Source organism: Pseudopodoces humilis, chromosome 11 (assembly GCF_049639895.1).
Source record: "Pseudopodoces humilis isolate 2021_Gansu_Grassland_sample_001 chromosome 11, ASM4963989v1, whole genome shotgun sequence".
Taxonomy (NCBI): Eukaryota; Metazoa; Chordata; class Aves; order Passeriformes; family Paridae; genus Pseudopodoces; species Pseudopodoces humilis.
In genome coordinates this window covers 2,926,037-2,944,873 of record NC_142210.1, presented here as the reverse complement: position 1 = coordinate 2,944,873, position 18,837 = coordinate 2,926,037, and the positions used below count along the sequence as shown (strand labels likewise).

At 37.2% G+C, this 18,837-nt stretch overlaps 1 protein-coding gene across 9 annotated transcripts in view; it reads left to right on the top strand.

Annotated features, from left to right (window-relative positions):
- The window catches only part of PER2 (period circadian regulator 2), a 45,974-nt gene that overhangs the window by 10,417 nt on the left and 16,720 nt on the right, over positions 1-18,837 (top strand). For all 9 annotated transcript variants that reach the window (XM_088060911.1, XM_014258389.2, XM_014258383.2 and 6 more), the window contains 8 exons: positions 5,623-6,105; positions 6,768-6,836; positions 9,936-10,090; positions 10,713-10,834; positions 12,281-12,482; positions 14,040-14,091; positions 15,490-15,632; positions 15,836-15,914. In XM_088060911.1, coding sequence (XP_087917037.1) covers positions 5,834-6,105; positions 6,768-6,836; positions 9,936-10,090; positions 10,713-10,834; positions 12,281-12,482; positions 14,040-14,091; positions 15,490-15,632; positions 15,836-15,914 — 1,094 coding nt within the window. In that variant the 5' untranslated portion in view covers positions 5,623-5,833. The remainder of the gene's footprint in view (positions 1-5,622; positions 6,106-6,767; positions 6,837-9,935; positions 10,091-10,712; positions 10,835-12,280; positions 12,483-14,039; positions 14,092-15,489; positions 15,633-15,835; positions 15,915-18,837) is intronic.

Here is an 18,837-nt window from a genome sequence, read left to right as displayed (position 1 = left end):
GTGTTTGGGATTTTCTTGAGCTGAGAAGTGAATTCTTATCAAAGAGCTGTGAAATAAATACTGTGAAATTGAGATTTTATGGGAGTATTTGTGGTGTACTAGATTTTGATAATTTTGTAGACATTGACACCTCATTGCTTGTTTAGGAAAAGAGCAAAACTTGTTCATGATTATTTGGAGTGAGTAAGTAATCTAGTAAAAAAGTTCCTTTTTTTAAGTAAAAAGATCTCACAAGAAATTATTAAGCATCGTTGTTATTGTTTCCTATAATCTGAGAATATTGCCATCTCTTTTTTTCCCCCTTCCTTGAAAAGTCCTAGTGAAGGTATTCTGTTAATTGTTCTTGCCAGGAAAACGTGAAGCTGTCAGTGTTGGTGAAACTGCGCAGTTGAGCAAGTCACTTCTTTTATTATTGCTTGTTTTCCAACAAATTCTCTTAACGTTTTTCAACTCCCAAGCATTTAATTATTGTCTAATTGCACAGAGAGAATGCATTCATTGTAGGTGTTAATTTTCAATCATATCTAGAATTGCATGATATGACTAAACCCTTGCTACTTATTTGTCATCTAAATAAGAAAACTTTTATAATTTTGCAAAGCAAAAATCCAGAAGACATTTGGAAGTCCTTCTTGTTGACAAGATCTTCAGTAAAATTTAATCCTGGATGTTAGGAATGTCTCCCATAGGTTCTAGTACATTTAAAAGTACCTAAATATTTACATGTCTATAGGCATAAAATGTAGTGTGGCTCTTGCTATGTTGGGAATATTGGTAAGTTGATAGTAGTTGCAAATTTTTGCTCAAATCATGAAATGTTTGCCTCTTACTCAGTTCTAGATAATTTTGACTCTGGATTGTTAGTTTCTCATCCTTTATATGCCAGTACTAAATATTATAGTTTATGTGTGAAAAGAAATCTGGAAAAATCTGTTCTTTGAATATAACCAGATCTCTGCTGAAATAAGATTTTTGGGTTTAAACTTACGGTTTCAGAAGAAATTTGCCTTCTTGGTGTTCTGCAACCCTTCTTAAGAGTGTTTTTCAGAAACAAGCTCAGTTACTTCTTTCAGCATTTGTCCATACATATTTTGGTCTGGTTTTTTTTGGTGATGTTAAAGTTCAGGCTGTTTCCTTTGTCTTACTGCAGGATAAAGGAGCAACTGTAGGTAATGAATAACCAGAAGACATTTCCTGCATATCTAACCTGGCAAATCAATGCCCATGTTTGTCCTTAGTGCTCAGTGGAATGGCTTTTTGTGAGCCAGTTACCTTAAAATCAAGTTTAACTGGTGCCAATTTAATAGTAAAAAAGTTTTTATTTATAGAGCCAAAATAGACAACATCCCTTAAAAGTTTAGAGGATGGAGCAAGAAATAAAGAAAAACCTGGCTTCTTTCAAGATCAAACCTAAAAGAGCTCTTTGTGTTTCCATGTTCAGATTCTTACTGAACTTAGTATGGGATGTAATTACCTTCCTCAAACTGGTAACAGGAGAGAACCTCAGTGTGGGTAAACATGCAAGCTTTTGCCTTCCAGTGTTGTTTGGTTAGTGATTGGGAATTTATTCAAGCGTATGAGTGGGATGAATATGTGCAATTTATTATGTCATTTTCCCTGAGATGAGTTTCAAAGATAATTAATCTCTTTGTGCTGTCTGACCGTCTGTGCTCCTGAAGTGTTTGCACAGCGCTGGTGTCTGCATGCAGATGTTCCACTTAAAGGTCTTTCTCTGCTGAGAGTGAAGTCTAGCCAGCTGCATCACTTCTTATCTAAATTGCAGAGCATGGAAGAGGGTTATTGCCAGCCTGAGCTTTTTTCAGTTACTCCAGTCTCTTCTAAGAAAATGTCTCCAAAGTTAGGGCATGAATGAACATCACATTATAAATGAAAAAAGCACCAAGATTCCCCCAAAGTAGTAAGGTCTTGTTTTAGAAATGCTTCTCTTTCTTTAGAAAGGGAAAAACTCTTGCAGGTTTATAATAACATTTTTCTTGTTCCTTCCTCTTTACTCTTCCTGTATTCCTTACTCTGGTATGTGCCTCTGGCACTGAGACTTTTGAGATTTTGAAATGGAAGAAATTTTGTGCAAGACAGACTTTGTGATGTTAATCTTCCAGTCTTGCCTAAGAAAACCATTCCAGCTCAGGCTGAGCCAGTTCTGTTTGAAATATACGTCTTTAAAGATGACAAACTTGTGTTTTTTCTATTAGTCAAATTTATTTTTTTTTTTTTTTCCCTCTGGTATGAGTGTCCTTGGGATCCGAATCGTAGTCACTATAATGTAGTTATTAGGTATGGACAAAGCTGCAGAAGTTCTGGCATGTTGTTAGTTACAACCAGAAGAAACAGGACTGAATTGCTTCTTGACACAAATTTCTGCCAGGTATCAAGAGGAATAAAATTTACATGGTATCTCCTAAGGGTCAATGTCTATTTCTTTTCTGTTGGTGACTCTCTTAATTTGTACTCATTGCTTAAAATAAAAATGTTTTTTAAAACCCTGAAAGCTTGACTGTCATTGAATCAATCAACTCTTGTTCAGGAATTATGGGAAATTCCTCAAAAGTTATTGGATAGCATACAGATTTATTTGTTCATTTACTTAGGGAACAGTTCTCTCCCACCTAAGGAAGCACTGCTGAAGTTTCCTACAGATACCTGGTAGAAGCTAGTCTGGGTCAGGGAAAGAAGAGAGGAGACGAGACGATAGAGGATATTTGGAGGTGGAAAAAATTACTCACCAGTGGTTTAACAGCTCAGGATTTCAAACCTTAAGACTCCTTTTTTTTTTTTTTTTTTTTTTGGCACATTTTTATTGCCTCTTAAACTTCTAAAAATTACAAAAAAGACTTTGGGGAAAATAATTTTCCAGGGAAAGGTTGTGTAAAAAAAAATACTTGTGAAGGATTCTCATGGCTGGAAATACTACAGCACATGTAATCATCTCTGGTCTCAGAATTCAGTAGAAGAGGTTTCTCATGCCTAAAGACTAATACACAAGATATTTACATCAGAGTAGGAAAGCTGTGGCACTATCACTGCTCTTCCTATAAATGGCAGTTTTACTGATACTACATTACTGTGACATTGGGCTAATTGAGAGTCTGTCTTTGGTAGTTCATGCTCATAAACTTATCAGTAGTCATTTACATAGTTTTCTTTATAGGAGTAAATACAGCACCCCAAAAACATTATTTTTTTAGTTTTTTAATTTGTGAGACCTCTTTTCCCCCATCTCTAAAAGAAAACATAATTTCCTAACAGATAGTGGTGTTTTGATTATGGCAGTATTTTTTTCTCTATCTAAAGCTCTTTCTAAGTAGCATTTTGTCAGGAAAACAGGAAGGAACTCCAGCCTTACAGAATATAGGATGAGAAATTTCACATCTTGCCTTACATATGTACACCCCAGACCTCCTTTAAAGGGGATGCTGCAAGTGCCTTTTTTCTTAAAACTTCATTTGAATCGTGATGGGGTTAATTACCTTTACTTATGGAACTCTCACAGAGCTTTACAACCTTGGTGTCCTCTGAGAAATAATAGAATAGATGTCACTTGGGAGATGGCTTTTGAGGGTAGCTGCAGTTATTTAAGCAGAATGCTTTGATTTACACAGCAGTGGGAAGAGCATCCCCTGGGTCCAAATGGATCAGCACATTCCCAGGTACCAAACCTGTGTGGTACAGCGAGGTTTGGCCGTGCAGGTGCTCCCTGTGCCACCTTCTGTCCTCCCTGGCTCTGTGCTGTGGTTTTGGTCCCTGGCACAGCCAGGCAGGCGTGGCTGAGCTCAGGCTGTGCCCTGCAGCCCTGGGTGCTGAGCTTCACTCCAAGCATCCTGAGGAGGGCAAGTCCTGTCACAGAGATTAAATCAGAGATGAACTATCTGACCTAGTTAATCATTGGCCACCAGAATGTGCCATTGTGACATAATCCTACAGTTTCAGCTCAGAGTAAATACTCTTTTATTGCGTGCTCCGGTTATGTAATTTCCAAGACAGAAGTGGTTAACCTTAGTCCAGAAAAAACTGTCAGAGCTCCTGAAGGGTAATTCAGTGCTGGGATAGTAGAGTTCAATACAGCAGCATATCAGCAGGTCTGTTTTATCTGCATTAAAGTACCTGCAGAGGAAAAAAGTATATTTTACTCTATTGAAAGGCATTTTTCTATTATCACCTATAATAAAGTACCAGTGAATAAACTTGTAAGGAAAGAAAAAAATCTATTTTTATACCACTGCTGATAGCTTAAGTGAATGTCCTTAAACTATACTTTTAAATGAAAGCAGATATCTTGCATATTATTTTGATCAAGTGAAGAGACAGATAGTGCTTTCTGGAAAATGCAAAATAAATGTAAAATGTCTGGAAAAGCATCATTTAGGAGTGTAAGAAAATAGCTTCCATGTGGTGTTGCTTTGGGGGGAGTTGAATCATGGTGTGTTTTAAATTACTATTGTGAATGTTTTCCATTACAGTCTTTCTAAAAAACATAAATATTTATTTATTTGTGTTTAAGACAAAACTGCTGTAGTTAATATTAACTAAACTTGGTTGTGAATTTTTTTATTGACTTATTCCAGTCAGAGGTTTATTAGTTAATAATTGTAATTTTGAATATTTTAAAGGGACAAAGAGGAAGGAACGCACATTGTTCTGTTGTCTTGAAAACAACAGAGATTCTTAAAAGAGAATCTTAGTTCATAGTTTTACACTATTGTCTGAGTTGCTGAAATGGATGAGATTGTGAGTCAGATTAAATATGATTTTTTTATTAATAAAGTTGAACTGCTCTCCAGTACTCATTTGGTGGTACCTCAGTACTGGTCTGTCCTTGATTTACCTCTGTATACACTGATTTTTCAGCCTGATAACATTAGAATTTGGTTTAAAAGCAGGGATATGTTTGCTTTGTCTTTTTAAACTTACTTTTCCAAGCAATTTTTATCATATCCCCCCAAAATTAGTGGTAATCAGTAGAGAAAATGATTCTCAGGGTTATTCATGGCTTAGAATTTTTGGTGGCGGTGATGAGGTGTGTTTGTGTGTTTAGTTTCCCTGTTCCTGCTGTATGTTCTGTCTGCCTACCTCTATGGCTTTTGTACAAAGAAAGAAATGAAGAGAACAGTAGTGTTCCCTTCCAGCTGATCTTAAAAATACCAAAACCCTAATATAAAACAGAACACCAGCCCAAATTACCTCTAAACCAAATGAGCAATGCTCTGATGTCTGAATAGAGTTTTTTTCTTTATCAAGGTAAACTGAAAGGCAGTGGAATGCTTTCACTGAAAATCATAGCAGCTGTCATCCAAATCTAGGCAGCCATACTGACAAGGATCAAGCAGGAAAGTAGAAAACTAGGGAATATGTGAACTTTTCAGGAGTTTTTCCATGTTTATTCAACTTTATTTCTTATGTGTGGGTTTTTACTAAAAAATAAATACTTCTCTTATGATAAACCATTGTGAGATTTTCAGTTTAAATGAAACATTTCACCATTCAAATGCTGAATATATTAACCACGAATGTAATTTTTTGCTTTCTACAGTCAGTGCAAATTCCAGTTTGTCAGCAAGGCAAACAAGAAAATAATTTTTTTTTCTTCCTTCCCTTCCTCCTCAGACTTCTGCATCTGTACTTCCAAACTGAATTTGTAAAGAGGGAAAATATGGCTTGATTTGCTCTTGGTCTTGGCAGTGTTTCTGATGAGTGTCCCACGGACTCTGTCAAGTTCTGGGGGTTCTCCTCTAGCACTGAGGAGCAGAGCCCTGAGCAGCAGCCTGGGATCAGTAGAAGCGTTTCTCCATCATTCTCTTTAAAAGAGCAGCTCAAGATGAGTGATTATTCTGGACTTCCAAGTGACCACAGCCAGATGATTGCTGAAGATTCAGAAATTCAAGCAAAGCCTGAACACTCTCATGAAGTTCTTCAGGAAGATATTGAAATGAGCAGTGGCTCCAGTGGAAATGATTCCAGTGGAAATGACTCCAGTGGGAATGACACAAATGAAAACTATTCAAGTGGGCATGATTCTCATGGTCATGAATCTGATGAAAATGGGAAGGATTCAGCAATGCTTATGGAATCTTCAGACTGTCATAAAAGGTAGTAGCTATTATTAAATACATTTCACTTTTATTTTTGCCCCTAAAAACCTTTTTTCATTTGAATCATTATTTCTGAATAATAACTAAGGCATAAAGCCTCTTCAGCATGGAGCTGAGTGTGCTACATAAGTTCTACTCTCATGTGATGTAAAATGTAATTTAATATAATTAATAAAGAAAAGGTCTCTGGTGTTTTCATCATTTGCATCTTCCTTATTATCGTGAGCTTAACTTGCCTTATTTATTAATTTTCTTGTAAACCAACTTCTGTAATTGTATATCAAAACCTGTCAATTGACTCTTATGTGTGAGGATGCAACCAAGCTATTTTAATCTTTTCAATAATAGTTTACAGAGAAAAGCTATATTAAGAACCACCTCCCTAGTAGTCCTGTAAGGACCAGGGTGTTTGGACTCAGTGATTCTTATGGGTCCTTTCCAACTCAAGTTGTTCTTTACTGCTTAGATAAATGTATACAGCTTAATGCCCATTTGTTGTACCACACAGAAGCATTTAAAATTTAGGGTTGGGGTTTTTGTGTTGTTTTTTTGTTTTTTTTAAGGGAGACAGTCATTAATTGAAAATAAAAAGCTACAATGAGCTAAAAGTTGTTTGTTATGTTTTCAAATATTAATCTCCTTCTCTTTTCCTTATTCTAGTTCAAGCTCAAATGCATTTAGTCTGATGATTGCAAACTCTGAACATAATCAGTCTAGCAGTGGATGCAGGTAAATTAGTGGGCATATATTATTCGTTAATTTAGATGTATGCTAAATGCTGAAAACTAAATAATTTTGAATTTTGTTTCTTTTGTTTTGTTTTGCTTCAACCTGGATGACTACAGAAGAAATCCTGTCTTTGATTTCTTTCTGTCCATAATCAGTATGTCATGTAGCGTGTCATGTTAACCACTTGATTAAATTAGAGCTTTTGGTTGATATTCTATGCAAGTTGTGTGATAAAGTCCTGTTACTTTGTTTTGATTTGGTAGCTTAACTCTGTAATTATTTTTTTTTGTGGGTCCCATTGAATACTGCTTCAGTTACAATGGGGTTTTGTAGCTTTTAATTTTTTTTTGCTCTTCAGAATTTAGTCTGAGCCTGGTGATGTGTTAACATCAGAATTCACCACTGAGCTATTGAATTCACCATTGGGTTATTCCTGGTGTCCAGCAGCTGGGTCACCTGCCTCTCCTGTGTTCCATTTGCTGGGATTACACCCCCAGGGTGTAAGGATAAAGGATACACGGACACCAGCTGCAGGGATGAATCTCTCTGTATGAACTCTGCTTCTGTCCCTGATAGCCTTGAAGAGCCTAGTAGCTTGAAGGCTCATATTTAGACACTTCAGAGAGCCCTGCTGCACTTGTGTTTTTAAATCAGCTTTTTTTAACTCAACTTTTAATTCAGATCAGGAGATCAAAGCCTGGTCCTGAGCAGATCAATGATATCTAGCTAGAGCATGCTGATGTTAAGACCCACATCTAAGACCTGCCTACCTAAATGTGTTTCTACCTGATGCAGTTCCTAGAAAAGTGGCAAATTCAAATTAATCCTATGCACCATTTGGTGCTTACTCAGCATATTTTCTGTGTCTGCCTTGCAGGCACCTGGAGATTTATTCCATGCTGTATTTTCAACTGGAAATTGTGATCTAGAGTTTGTTGCTTAATGTGAAAAAGTGCACCAAAGGCATTTCTTATCTTTGTTTCCCACTGATTCTGTTTCCTTCACTGTGAGACCTTGGAGGGGGTTATTTGCTGTAGTTTTTTTGGTATTTAAATTTTATTAATAGCTCTCTGCTTAGAAATAATTAGGAATCCAGATGGTAGAGTGTTCTCCCTAGCCATCGGGCACAGTGCTAGAGGGCACAGAGCAGAACCTGATGATCATTTGGGAATGGGAGACTGAAGAAATCTAGAGAATGGTCTTTAAAGAGAAGACTAAAGTAGTCTGATAAACTAGTTATCTTTGTAGGCTTAGTCTTTGATTCAGACTACTGGCATTTGCATTCAGTATCAGTGCCAACCAACAGCTCTTGTTTAGTATCTGTAGTTACCTTTCCAGTTTGCTGTCCACAAAAAACAAAATGAAAATCTCATATCTTTATAGAGCTTGTTTATTCTGTCCTGTACAAGTGCCACCTTCCCTGTGGCTGCCTGCTGAGCTACTGCACTGTGGAAAAAACATTTTGGAGTTGTGTAATTTATTTTCAAGAACGTCCATCTCCTATATTTGCTGCTGCCGTAGGCTAATTTGGAAAGTTTTTTTTTCTTGCAGAAGTCTGAGCAATGAGACTCTTGCATGAGTCTTCTCTAATGAAGCAGTCTGTATTCTGAGAGTACAAATCAGCAGTATGCTCAGTTATTTCATAATCTTTCCTCTCTCTCTTTTTCCCTACTGCCAGCGTGGAGGGTTCTTCTATGAACCTCTGTTAACAAAGCCCTGTTTGATTGCAGCAGTCCAAACTGTCAAGCCACGTTGTACACGTGATTTTAATACACAGCATGAACATAGTGTTTCCCAAGGGAGTACTATAGCCTTTTGTTTGATCCCTTGCCATTATTTCTTGGTACAAAATGACCAGTGAGTAAATGAATGCTGCGTTTCTCACAGTGCATTGTGATGGGAGCAAGAACAATGTGTGTTCTCTAGTACAGCTTTGTCACTTTGCAAGCATTTTTGGTAATGATTTATCTACCTTTTCAAGCTCTTAAAACCTCTCAGAAAAATCCTCTTGAAAATTACTTGGCAGCTGAAGCTGCTTTTCTGGCCGCTTCAATCAGGCAGTGCAGTTATAGTGCCAGGACTATTGTTTCTAGAGCAGTGCCCAGGGTAACTTCTTACAGATTATCAGCCATGACCATCAGGTGGTTAGAGAAGACTTCCCTTTGGAAGGGAAAAAATTTTTAGGAATATTTAAGAACAGCTCTGTATTCCTTTTGATCATAGTGAATGATCAGCTTTTAAAATCTTCAACGTGAAAGACAAGGTGATTTATCATTGTAATTCCTTCCTGCTCCTCTGCCATCCACCTTTGCTGTCCTCTCCCTCACTTCCCTCACCTCCCCTTCTCCTTTTGGATTGTGTCAGCACCTCTCAATAATGGGACGAGATAGCAGGAACTGGAAAGGAAGGTGATAACTTTCTGATATTGGTACTGATAATCTCTGTAGTTTGTTCTTCTACACTGAGACACTCCCCTGACAGAACCTGAGAACTGTGAATGCAGCTTCTATCTCCAGCCTCCTCTGATTCTTTTCATTACAAATTTAGTCAGGGTCCTTATCTTATTTAATGTATTGCCATGCTTAGCTGGGACACATTATTCAAAGGATTTCTCCATTTGTTTTGTTAACTTGATGCTCTCCCTTGCCATGCCCTTTTCAGGGAGCTTTCTCAGGAGAACCTGCTCGAACAGGAGGTGAAGGCTTGAACGAACCTCCTGCTTCTGTCCTTTGAAGTCCCTGAACATTTCTGAGTTTGATTTTGAAAAGAGCTAAGGAAAATACCACTAAAAGGGAGGAGGGGGACTGTGGCAAAGAAAAAAAAAAGAAATTCTGTGGTGCTTGGGCATATGTACTTTGCACATACGAAGTATGTTTTACTATCACACTCCACGTGGTGGTAAATCTTTGATTTTAAATGGTCACGTAAGAATTTCCATAAGTTCTGGAAGCTGATACTGAGTACTAGCAAAGTTCATGAGGCTGGTGGTACAAATTGGATGTGGATGACAAGTGTCAGAGTACGTTTGGGCTTCTCATAGGATGATGTGTCACTTCAAGCATTCAAGTGATGTTGTGTTTTTTGTTTTTCATCTTACAGTAGTGAGCAGTCCACTAAAGCCAAAACACAAAAGGAATTGCTGAAAACACTGCAGGAGCTGAAAGCTCACCTTCCTTCTGAGAAGAGAGTCAAAGGCAAATCCAGTGTCCTAACAACGTTGAAATATGCCCTTAAAAGCATTAAACAAGTTAAAGGTAATAAAGTGTGATTCTGCCTAGATAATGCCAACCCGGCTAATGTGAAACTTTCAAAATAGGAATTTAAATAAACATAGCTCTACACAGAGAACTGTATTATGGATGACAACCTTTCTAACCAGATAATTTCATGTTATTCTCATTTGTTGGCTTTGTTAACTTGTTCCTTTGAGAGCTGAAGCAGCTCTCTAGAGGCTTAATATTTTACTGATGTTTGGTTGAGTTAGAAAACTGATTTGAAAACAATTTTACAGTTTCGTACTGTTTGAGCTCTCAGGCTAAAATATGTGACCATTCATATATGGGTAGATCAAGATGTGTACGTTTGTATGAGTTATTGATGAGGAAGCCCTACCAGGGAAAATGATGTACTTGGAATAGTGCCTACATTTCCCAACTTCTGCATTTATGCCCAAAGATATTTTTGCCATTTACTGCTCCTGGGCTAGGTGTTTATTGATAATCTTATATTATTAATATATGAATAGTAATAATATATTATTACTATTTTATTACTATGTATTATTATATAATTACTATATTATTAATATCCGTAGATTATTAATATATCAATACTATTATTAATATTTATAATTTTTTTGTTGTTGTTCTCATGTAGCCAATGAGGAATATTACCAGTTGTTGATGATTAATGAATCCCAGCCTGCTGGTCTCAATGTATCATCTTACACAGTGGAAGAAGTGGAGACTATAACCTCAGAATACATTGTGAAAAATGCGGTGAGTACGGTGCCCTGAGTCTCAGTGTGTATTGAAAATGCTTCTTGAAGCTGGAATTTTCAGTCATGCCTTCTTCTCACAAGGGGAGGGTTGATAGCTAGGCCAGAAAGCTGAAGAAACTGCCTTTTGCCTTCCAGGGGATGTTGAGAAACTCTGAACCTTTTCAGACTTGGCAAACTTATTTCTGTTGGTTAGGTGGGAAATAAATAGGCTTCAGCTCCCTGATCCTCTGAATTGTACCTTGTGCCTGGAGCTGGTGCTGGGACACCTCTCTATGTGCATGTGATACAGAGCACTGCAAAAGCTGGAGAGCTAACTCTTTCCAAATTTTAGTCGAGGCACATGATGAATCACTTCAGCTGATTCTTAAGTTATTTGATGCTTCAGCAATTCTTTCTCTTAGTGTGACTGAAGAGTGACAAAAGTATTGGAATCACTGTGTCCTTTCCTGTGGGATTTGTCTGCTCTTTGTGACTGTGGGGTGCAGTTATGTTGTGTTCCCACAGAGATGAGAACAGCTAGGACCATCACTGTAGTTCTAGCAGTGAAATGATAACCTGAATGATTTTTTAAATTATATTTATTTCTATATTACTAGTATTTTATATGTTATGGAGTCTTCAAAAAATAATGGCATCTAGATGTATTAGTCTACTTTCTACTACTTTTTTGAACTGCAACCTGTGTTTGAATATATGAAGTTTGAATTCTCTAAAACAAGAGCATGATGGGGGATGTTCCTTAGGTGGAAGTAGGTGGGTTTTGTTGAATCTGTGAATAGTAAAGGCTGCCCACAAGGTGAAATAAATAGGAAATGTAGAGTACAACTGAGAAATTCAGCCAAATGTTATAAACATTGTTCAGGGAATGTGAATATGCATTTGTGAAAGCAGCATTCTGCTGGTAGCTCTTCAGTTCCTGTGCAGTGTTTGTGAATGGAGAACTAAAGGTTGTGGTGCAGGGAGCTCCTGTATGGCAGGAAGAGAAACAATACAAGTGTATGGCACTTCTTCCCACCTGTGTACTCACTGTTTTTTACCAAGTGGTTTAGAGCCCTAACACAAACAACCTTTCAAAAATTTCATAGAAGTACATCATGTCTGTAACAAGCACAGGGAAAATGTGAAGTTATATAGCTGGAAGGTCATTAATTCCTAATTTGTAAATTCATTCTGCATCATAGAACTGTAGACAATGATATCTAGGGCTTGTGATCCAGTAAATAGTAGTGTATTATTCTCAATACATCATGGAAAAATATTCTGTGTCTACTTGATGAGCAGATTCATTGTGTTGAACGACATCTGTAATAAAATTAAATTTTCTTAATTCTCGTTTTGAACTTACTCATGTTTTTGTATCTTAAATACTTGTTTTTCTCAGAAATAAATGCTGCACTGAAGAATGTTCCAAACTGTCTAAATAAATAGAGATTTTTGTTTTTAGGATATGTTTGCTGTAGCTGTGTCTTTGATAACTGGGAAAATTCTGTACATCTCTGATCAAGCTTCTTCTATTCTCCGCTGCAAGAGGGGTTATTTTAAAAATGCCAAATTTGTGGAGTTCTTGGCACCTCAGGATGTCAGTGTGTTCTATACTTCCACCACCCCATACAGATTACCATCGTGGAACATTTGCAATAGAGCTGGTGAGTGGTCTCAACAGAAGATATTTCTCTGACCTGCTTTCAGTCATGCAAATGCAAGTACTTGCACTGATTTTGAATCTCCTTCCATCCTTCCCCATCACCTTTTGAGGGTGTAGCACAGGGGCATTATTAGAAGACCTCTGAACAACACTAGGTGTACAAATCTGTTCTGTAAATCAGCAACATTTGTCTGTTGATTAAAAGTCTTCTCAATGTCATTATTTATCAGTTCTTATTCCCCTTTCAGCCAGATGATGAATGAAAAAAAAGTAGGAATTCATGCTGAATGGTGAATTTAGTTTCCACTTGTACTAGCAGTCAAATGAAAACAGTTTTTCTTCACATTTTCTCTTCCTCAAGTATAAAGGGGACAATGCTCTGTCTCCTTCCTTTTAAAATGGTTATGATTTGAATACTGGACACGTTGATTATGGTGTAGAGAAATGTGTTTCAGCTGTCATCACTGTGCACTCACCAAGTGTAATCACAGCTCTCTTCTTCTAGCCTTAGAAAAATTATATTTGGCATAATTAATGGTGAAGAATCAGATGTCTCAGGGCACTTGATATTTGTTTGTGGTAGGACTGTTTTACTCATGTACCTACAGCTGTTAGTCATTGAGACATATCTATCAACTATTTCAACTGGAAATAGACCTGGAATTCAAGGTCTGCTCTAAATGTTTGAAATTCCAATCCGTTGCATACTAAACCTGTGAAGTAAAGCCAGTGTGTGAACCAATTCAATCTGAAAAAACAATTAGCAATAAACATGTGCTAAGCAATGCATACATAAAGCAGGTCAGAAGGGACCTTGTGAGGGCTCTAGTGCAACCTCTGGCTCAAAACAGGGTCAGTGGTAAATGATATATAATCCTGATTACTCAGTTATGTGGGAGTTTTCTTGGTTTTGCTTTCTTGAAACATTTTCTGTAGCTTTATTATCTTCGTGTATAGATTCAGATTTTAAAAATTGAACAAGTAGAAATGTGCACACTCTGTCATGTATCAGCTGCCAAACAGTATAATATCCAAAATATTGTGCACTGGAGGCCTTTGAAATGCCAGAGCTTCCCTTGGAAGTCAGTGTTTGGGGACTCTGGAAAAGGAGGGAAATAAGCTTAAAACATGAGAAGTCTTCAGGAAAAAGAGACAAGAGGCGTGCTAAGAAGTGTATTTGGTGTTGGAGCTGTCCTAGTGTCTTTCTAGGAAAAGGGTCAAATTTTGGAGTCCTAGGTAGTCAAACATTTTTGGTCATTAAGTGGTGTGAAAGAGTTGCTAAGAGTAAGCAGATAAAACTGGAGAGTTGTTTAGATATGTTTAGGAAAAAGACTTGATAAACAAGGAGCTGTGAGTGACACACCAGCCTCAGAATCTGGGTGATATTCAGATTTAGTTGCTTATGATGTACATTGTTTAACCAATACACATGGAGACTTCAGGGAACGTAAGCTTTTAAAAAAGATTTCAACATTTATTATCTAAGGAAAACTTCTTGTGCTAAATATCATCTTCTAGTAATTTGTAACTTGTTATGAAATATGCTTAATATTTCTAGAGTCTTCCACCCAGGATTGCATGGAAGAGAAATCTTTTTTTTGTCGTATCAGGTAAGACAATATTGCAAAGCTTAGTGTTGTGTTATGAAACCAAGCATTACATAAGTATTTGACTTTTATAAGAACCATGTGGTACGTACATTTCATGCTTTTTCATAATGTGATCATAAAGCAAAACAGATGCACATCCTTGAGTCGATTATTTGTAGCAGCTACAGAGAAAACCAAACTGATTTTGGGAGGTTCCATCTTGGAGTTAATCCCTGTGAATATTGGCCTTTGTGCCATAAAGGAAGGTGGTACAGCTTCTCCTCCTGCTCTGGAAAGCTTTTGGTTCATGTCAGTGGAACTGTTCAGCACCTTCCTTCATTCTAGAAAACCAGTGTCTTAAATTTATCTCATGTATCCCCTAGGAAGATACTCAAGGATAACTTGACTTGTCTGTTTTGCAGTTAATAGAGGAGACAGTTCTTTGGTTTGCTTTTCTTCCTTCTTCTCCTGCCCACAATCACTCCTCTTTAGTTTTTTGTTGGTTTTTTAAAATTTGTTTTATTTTTATTTTTATTTTTTTGTTTAGGAAAAGCTGGAACCTTAGTTCATGCTCTTTCTTGTGCAGTTTGATTTCTTGATGCTTACTGCCTCTCTAGCAGCATTTCTGAAACAAAAATAGTAGATCCAATTATTTAATTAGTTCTCTAGTAAATAAATACTTACTATTGAGGTATGAATAAACTTGAAATGAACTGGGGGAAATGCAGTGCTCCAGAGTGTTGGATTGGATGTACTCTACAAGTACTGCTGGTGTTACTGGAGATTTTTTCGTCCAACTAACACTGGTTTCAAAAGCATTACTTCCATTAAGCTCCACTGTTACATAAACTTATTACAGCTGATTCTTCTTTTGTCACTGTGTAAATGGTTATTGTTTTCATTACTGTGTTTGCATTCTGCTTAAGCAAACACCTGTTATTAAATATTGAGTCTTCACTCCTTCTAAACTGGATTAAATATTGATTAAAAGATGATCTTTGTGTTAACTGAGGGGAAACAGCAGTCTTCATAAAAAAGCCTTGTAAATTCATCCCTCTAAAGGACAACAAAATAACTTAATCTATTGTGTGAGCTGGGTTTTTCTATCAAACTGCCATGTAATGCTGTTGTGGATATTTGTTTCAGACCGTAGAGAGAACAGCACAGTCTTTATGGAAGTTGGTGTGCAAAGGATACCATCAGAATTAGATTCTCTTCCACCAAAATAAAAATCAAGCTAAGATCTTGGGTGCTATTTTAGTGAATAAACTATTTTAGTTTATTATTTAGTTTTAGTGAATAAACTATTTTAGTGAACTGCTAATGTGCAGTTCTTGTGTCATGACAGAAATACAATGGATAAATTAAACTTTTATTTAGCGTAATCTGTTGAAATAATTAACTCTCTTTAATTATTAGTGCGGGAAAGGAGCGTGAAAATGAGATTTGCTATCACCCATTCCGGATGACTCCTTACCTTATCAAAGTGCAAGATCCCGAAATAGCAGAAGACCAGCTTTGCTGTGTGTTGCTTGCAGAAAAAGTCCATTCTGGCTATGAAGGTAATCCTTGAGTGCACAAAGTCTAGTTTGCTTTCCTAAAAGTAAGACCTGTTCAAGCTTTATTAAAGAGAAGGAGAATTGTTTCTGTTCTCTGCCCTTGCTGCTTTCCTATATGCTCTTGGCCAGAATTTTGGACTGGCAGCTTTTGAAGTATTATATATGCAAAACCATCAGTTGCTAATATGCTTTTATTTTTCTCTCAGCACCCAGAATTCCTCCTGACAAAAGGATTTTTACAACTACGCACACGCCGACCTGTTTGTTCCAGGATGTAGATGAAAGGTAACTTACAAAAATTGCTTTTCAATTTACTGACGATCAAGCTCTCCAGTATCTTTGCAGGATTTAAGGTGTCTATATGGGGTTAAAAAATTATGCAACTACTGAAGAGTGTTTAACCTAAGAAAAGTACATCCCCCCATTTTCACTAAGCATGAGAACACATTACAATACAATAAAGTGTATTTAAGTGCCTGCTAGCAACGTGTTCTTCCACTTTCCTTCCCTCTTGAGAAATTCTGGACATAAATTCAGTCAATGAACCCATGTTCAGAAGAATTCCTGTGCTGCCAATTATTACCTGTATGAGACATCTAGGTGTGGGTTTTTGGTTTTTTAACCAAATTCAGCACATACGCTGCTGTCGCTCTCTGCTGGCCCAGGTACAACTAGAGGTACAGCTTTTCAATAAAACATTAGATCTTTAAAAAAAAAGATATAATGGTTCAAATTGCACTTGTTGAAGACTTCACATTGCTTTTACAGTCATAAAAACTGCTTACAGTAAGTATTTACATCCTAAATTAGGAACAAAAATGCCACCTGTGATCTTAATGTATATACCAAGACTTAAGAACTGAGGTCTAAACCAAAGTTTCATAGAATCATTTAGGTTGCAGAAGATCATCAAGTCCACCACAAAACCCTGTCCCTAAATTCCTCATGTGCACATTTTTAAACACCTCTGGGGATGGTAACTGCACCCCTTCTGTGGGCAGCCTGTTCCTTGACAACCTGTTCCATGAAGAAACATTTCCTAATAGCCAGTCTAAAGCTGCCCTGGGGTAGCTTGAGGCCATTTCCTCTTATCCTGTCACTTATTCCCTGGGAGAATAAAATCTCTCACCCAATTTGCTGTTGTCTGCAAACTGATGGAGGGTGCTCTCCATCCTCTGGGCCAGATTATGGCTAAAAACATTAAACACAACTGGACCAAATCCTGAGCCCTGAGGACTTGACTTGATAGAACAATTCACTTATTCCTAAATTGGAAACACTAGCTTTCCTCTTCTTTTTCTGCTCTTCTTGGTATTTTCTTTCTGGTGGTTTCTGATATTTAGGTTGTATGTGGAACTTAATTTGGATTTTTTTTTTTTTTTTCCGTAGCAGAGACTAAGTTAGCTACTTAGTTTCTGACTGCTGAGATTCTCCCATTTGTTTTTTAAGCATTCTAAGAATGCTAAAATTTTCTTTTTAGGTTGAGGTATGGGGGTAGATGTCTTCAGAGAGAGTAGGAGTATAATGGACAGTTTTGAGATTCTGTGGTATTTTTTTGGATGGAAACGTTGCTTCTGAAAAAATACATAATTCTTAGCAAAATGCTTAAAGGCAGCAGAAAAGAGGGATTGGGGAAAGGAGGTTATTGAGATATTTGACTAAGATGGAGTCCAGGTAAAAAGAATACTGTTTGACTTCTGATCCAGTTTTATCTGTAGAGGGGCAGATGTTTTGGCTGAGTTCCTGTAGGATAGACAGTGTAATGCTGACAAACAGTCTTTCCATGCTGTGATTCATACAGTGTCTCTAAACAGCTCAAGTTGATAAAAGAACTACTTAAATCCAGTGTAGTTCTGTCTTCTTCATGGATTTTTCTCTCTCCTTCATTTCCACACATACTTCAAGGCAGCTGCAGAATGGGTTTATCTTTACAAAGAGGCTGAGGGCACAATGCAAAGCTTCTGTTCCTCTGTGCATCCACAGCTCAGTGATCTCCAGCAGTCATTTAACAGAAACTGCAGAATTACTGAGTGCACAGCCTTGCCCTTATTCCTGGGCTCAAGCAAGTCCAGAAAATCCTTCCCTGTGGATCCTATGGCAGCTTCTTTCCTGTTGGTCTGATGTTACCACTTGTTCTCAAATACCATTTTCTAACACTTCCAATGAGGGTTGATTCCATCTTGGTCTGAAATTAGGACTTTGCATCATTTATTTCTGTTCTTGTGATAGTGTAGTTGAGTTTGCTTTCAATTATTCAACTCCTGAGAGCATTGGGAGCCCAATAAATGTTTACCAAGACATGCATATGCAATTGATTACTCTTAAGCTCTCCAGGGTTTGGTGGAATACACAAAGCAAGAGATTCTTAAAGAAAGCAGAGTCTTAATATTTAAAAATGTGCAACTTAACACCTGCTGTTGACTGAGCATTGTTCATAACATAACCCTGAAACTGTTGCTCGACTTGCATGAAATAAAGTTAATTTCTGTAATCAGTACATGTTCATGTATTGGAAAAATGCATATTTGTCTGAACTCTGCAGGTGGATCTCTGCATAGAGTATATTAAGTAAAAATAAATATTTCCTTGAAAATAAATAGATCAGTCCTATTTGTCATAATATATTTGATACTTCATGCATGTAATGGGTGCAAGTAGTTCACAGTGGAGTGATCTTTGTAAATTAAAGTAGTTTCGTATGTAACTTACAATGGTAATATAAAGAGACTTATTCGTATTTTTTTGACACTTTAAATGTCATTCTATGAAACACAAACTAAACTTGGCAGGATCTCCTCATCAGCCATTCTTATACCACACATGTATTTGCACTCATAAAATTAATTTATTAACCTAACCTCTGAATTTTTATGAGTTACTCATTATGAGGAAGCATAATGATGCCAAGACATCATTCTCAAATAGAGCATTAGATGAGCACAGAAGGGCTGGTTGGAAGGAGCTGCTGGGGTCTTGGTTCCATCCTTTTGCTTGGAATGAAACTTTGCCCAGTCCTAGCCAAGGTCAGCTGTGGCCTTGTCTCAATAATGCTGAAAAACCTTCAGGGGCAGAGATGACACAATCTGTATGGGAGGCCTCCTATGTTGCACTGCTCTGTTAAAAAACCTTTTTCTAACATCCGGCATCAGCTTTCTAGACTCCAGTCTGGGATCATTGCCTGCAGTTTTACTGTCTGGCACCATCAAGA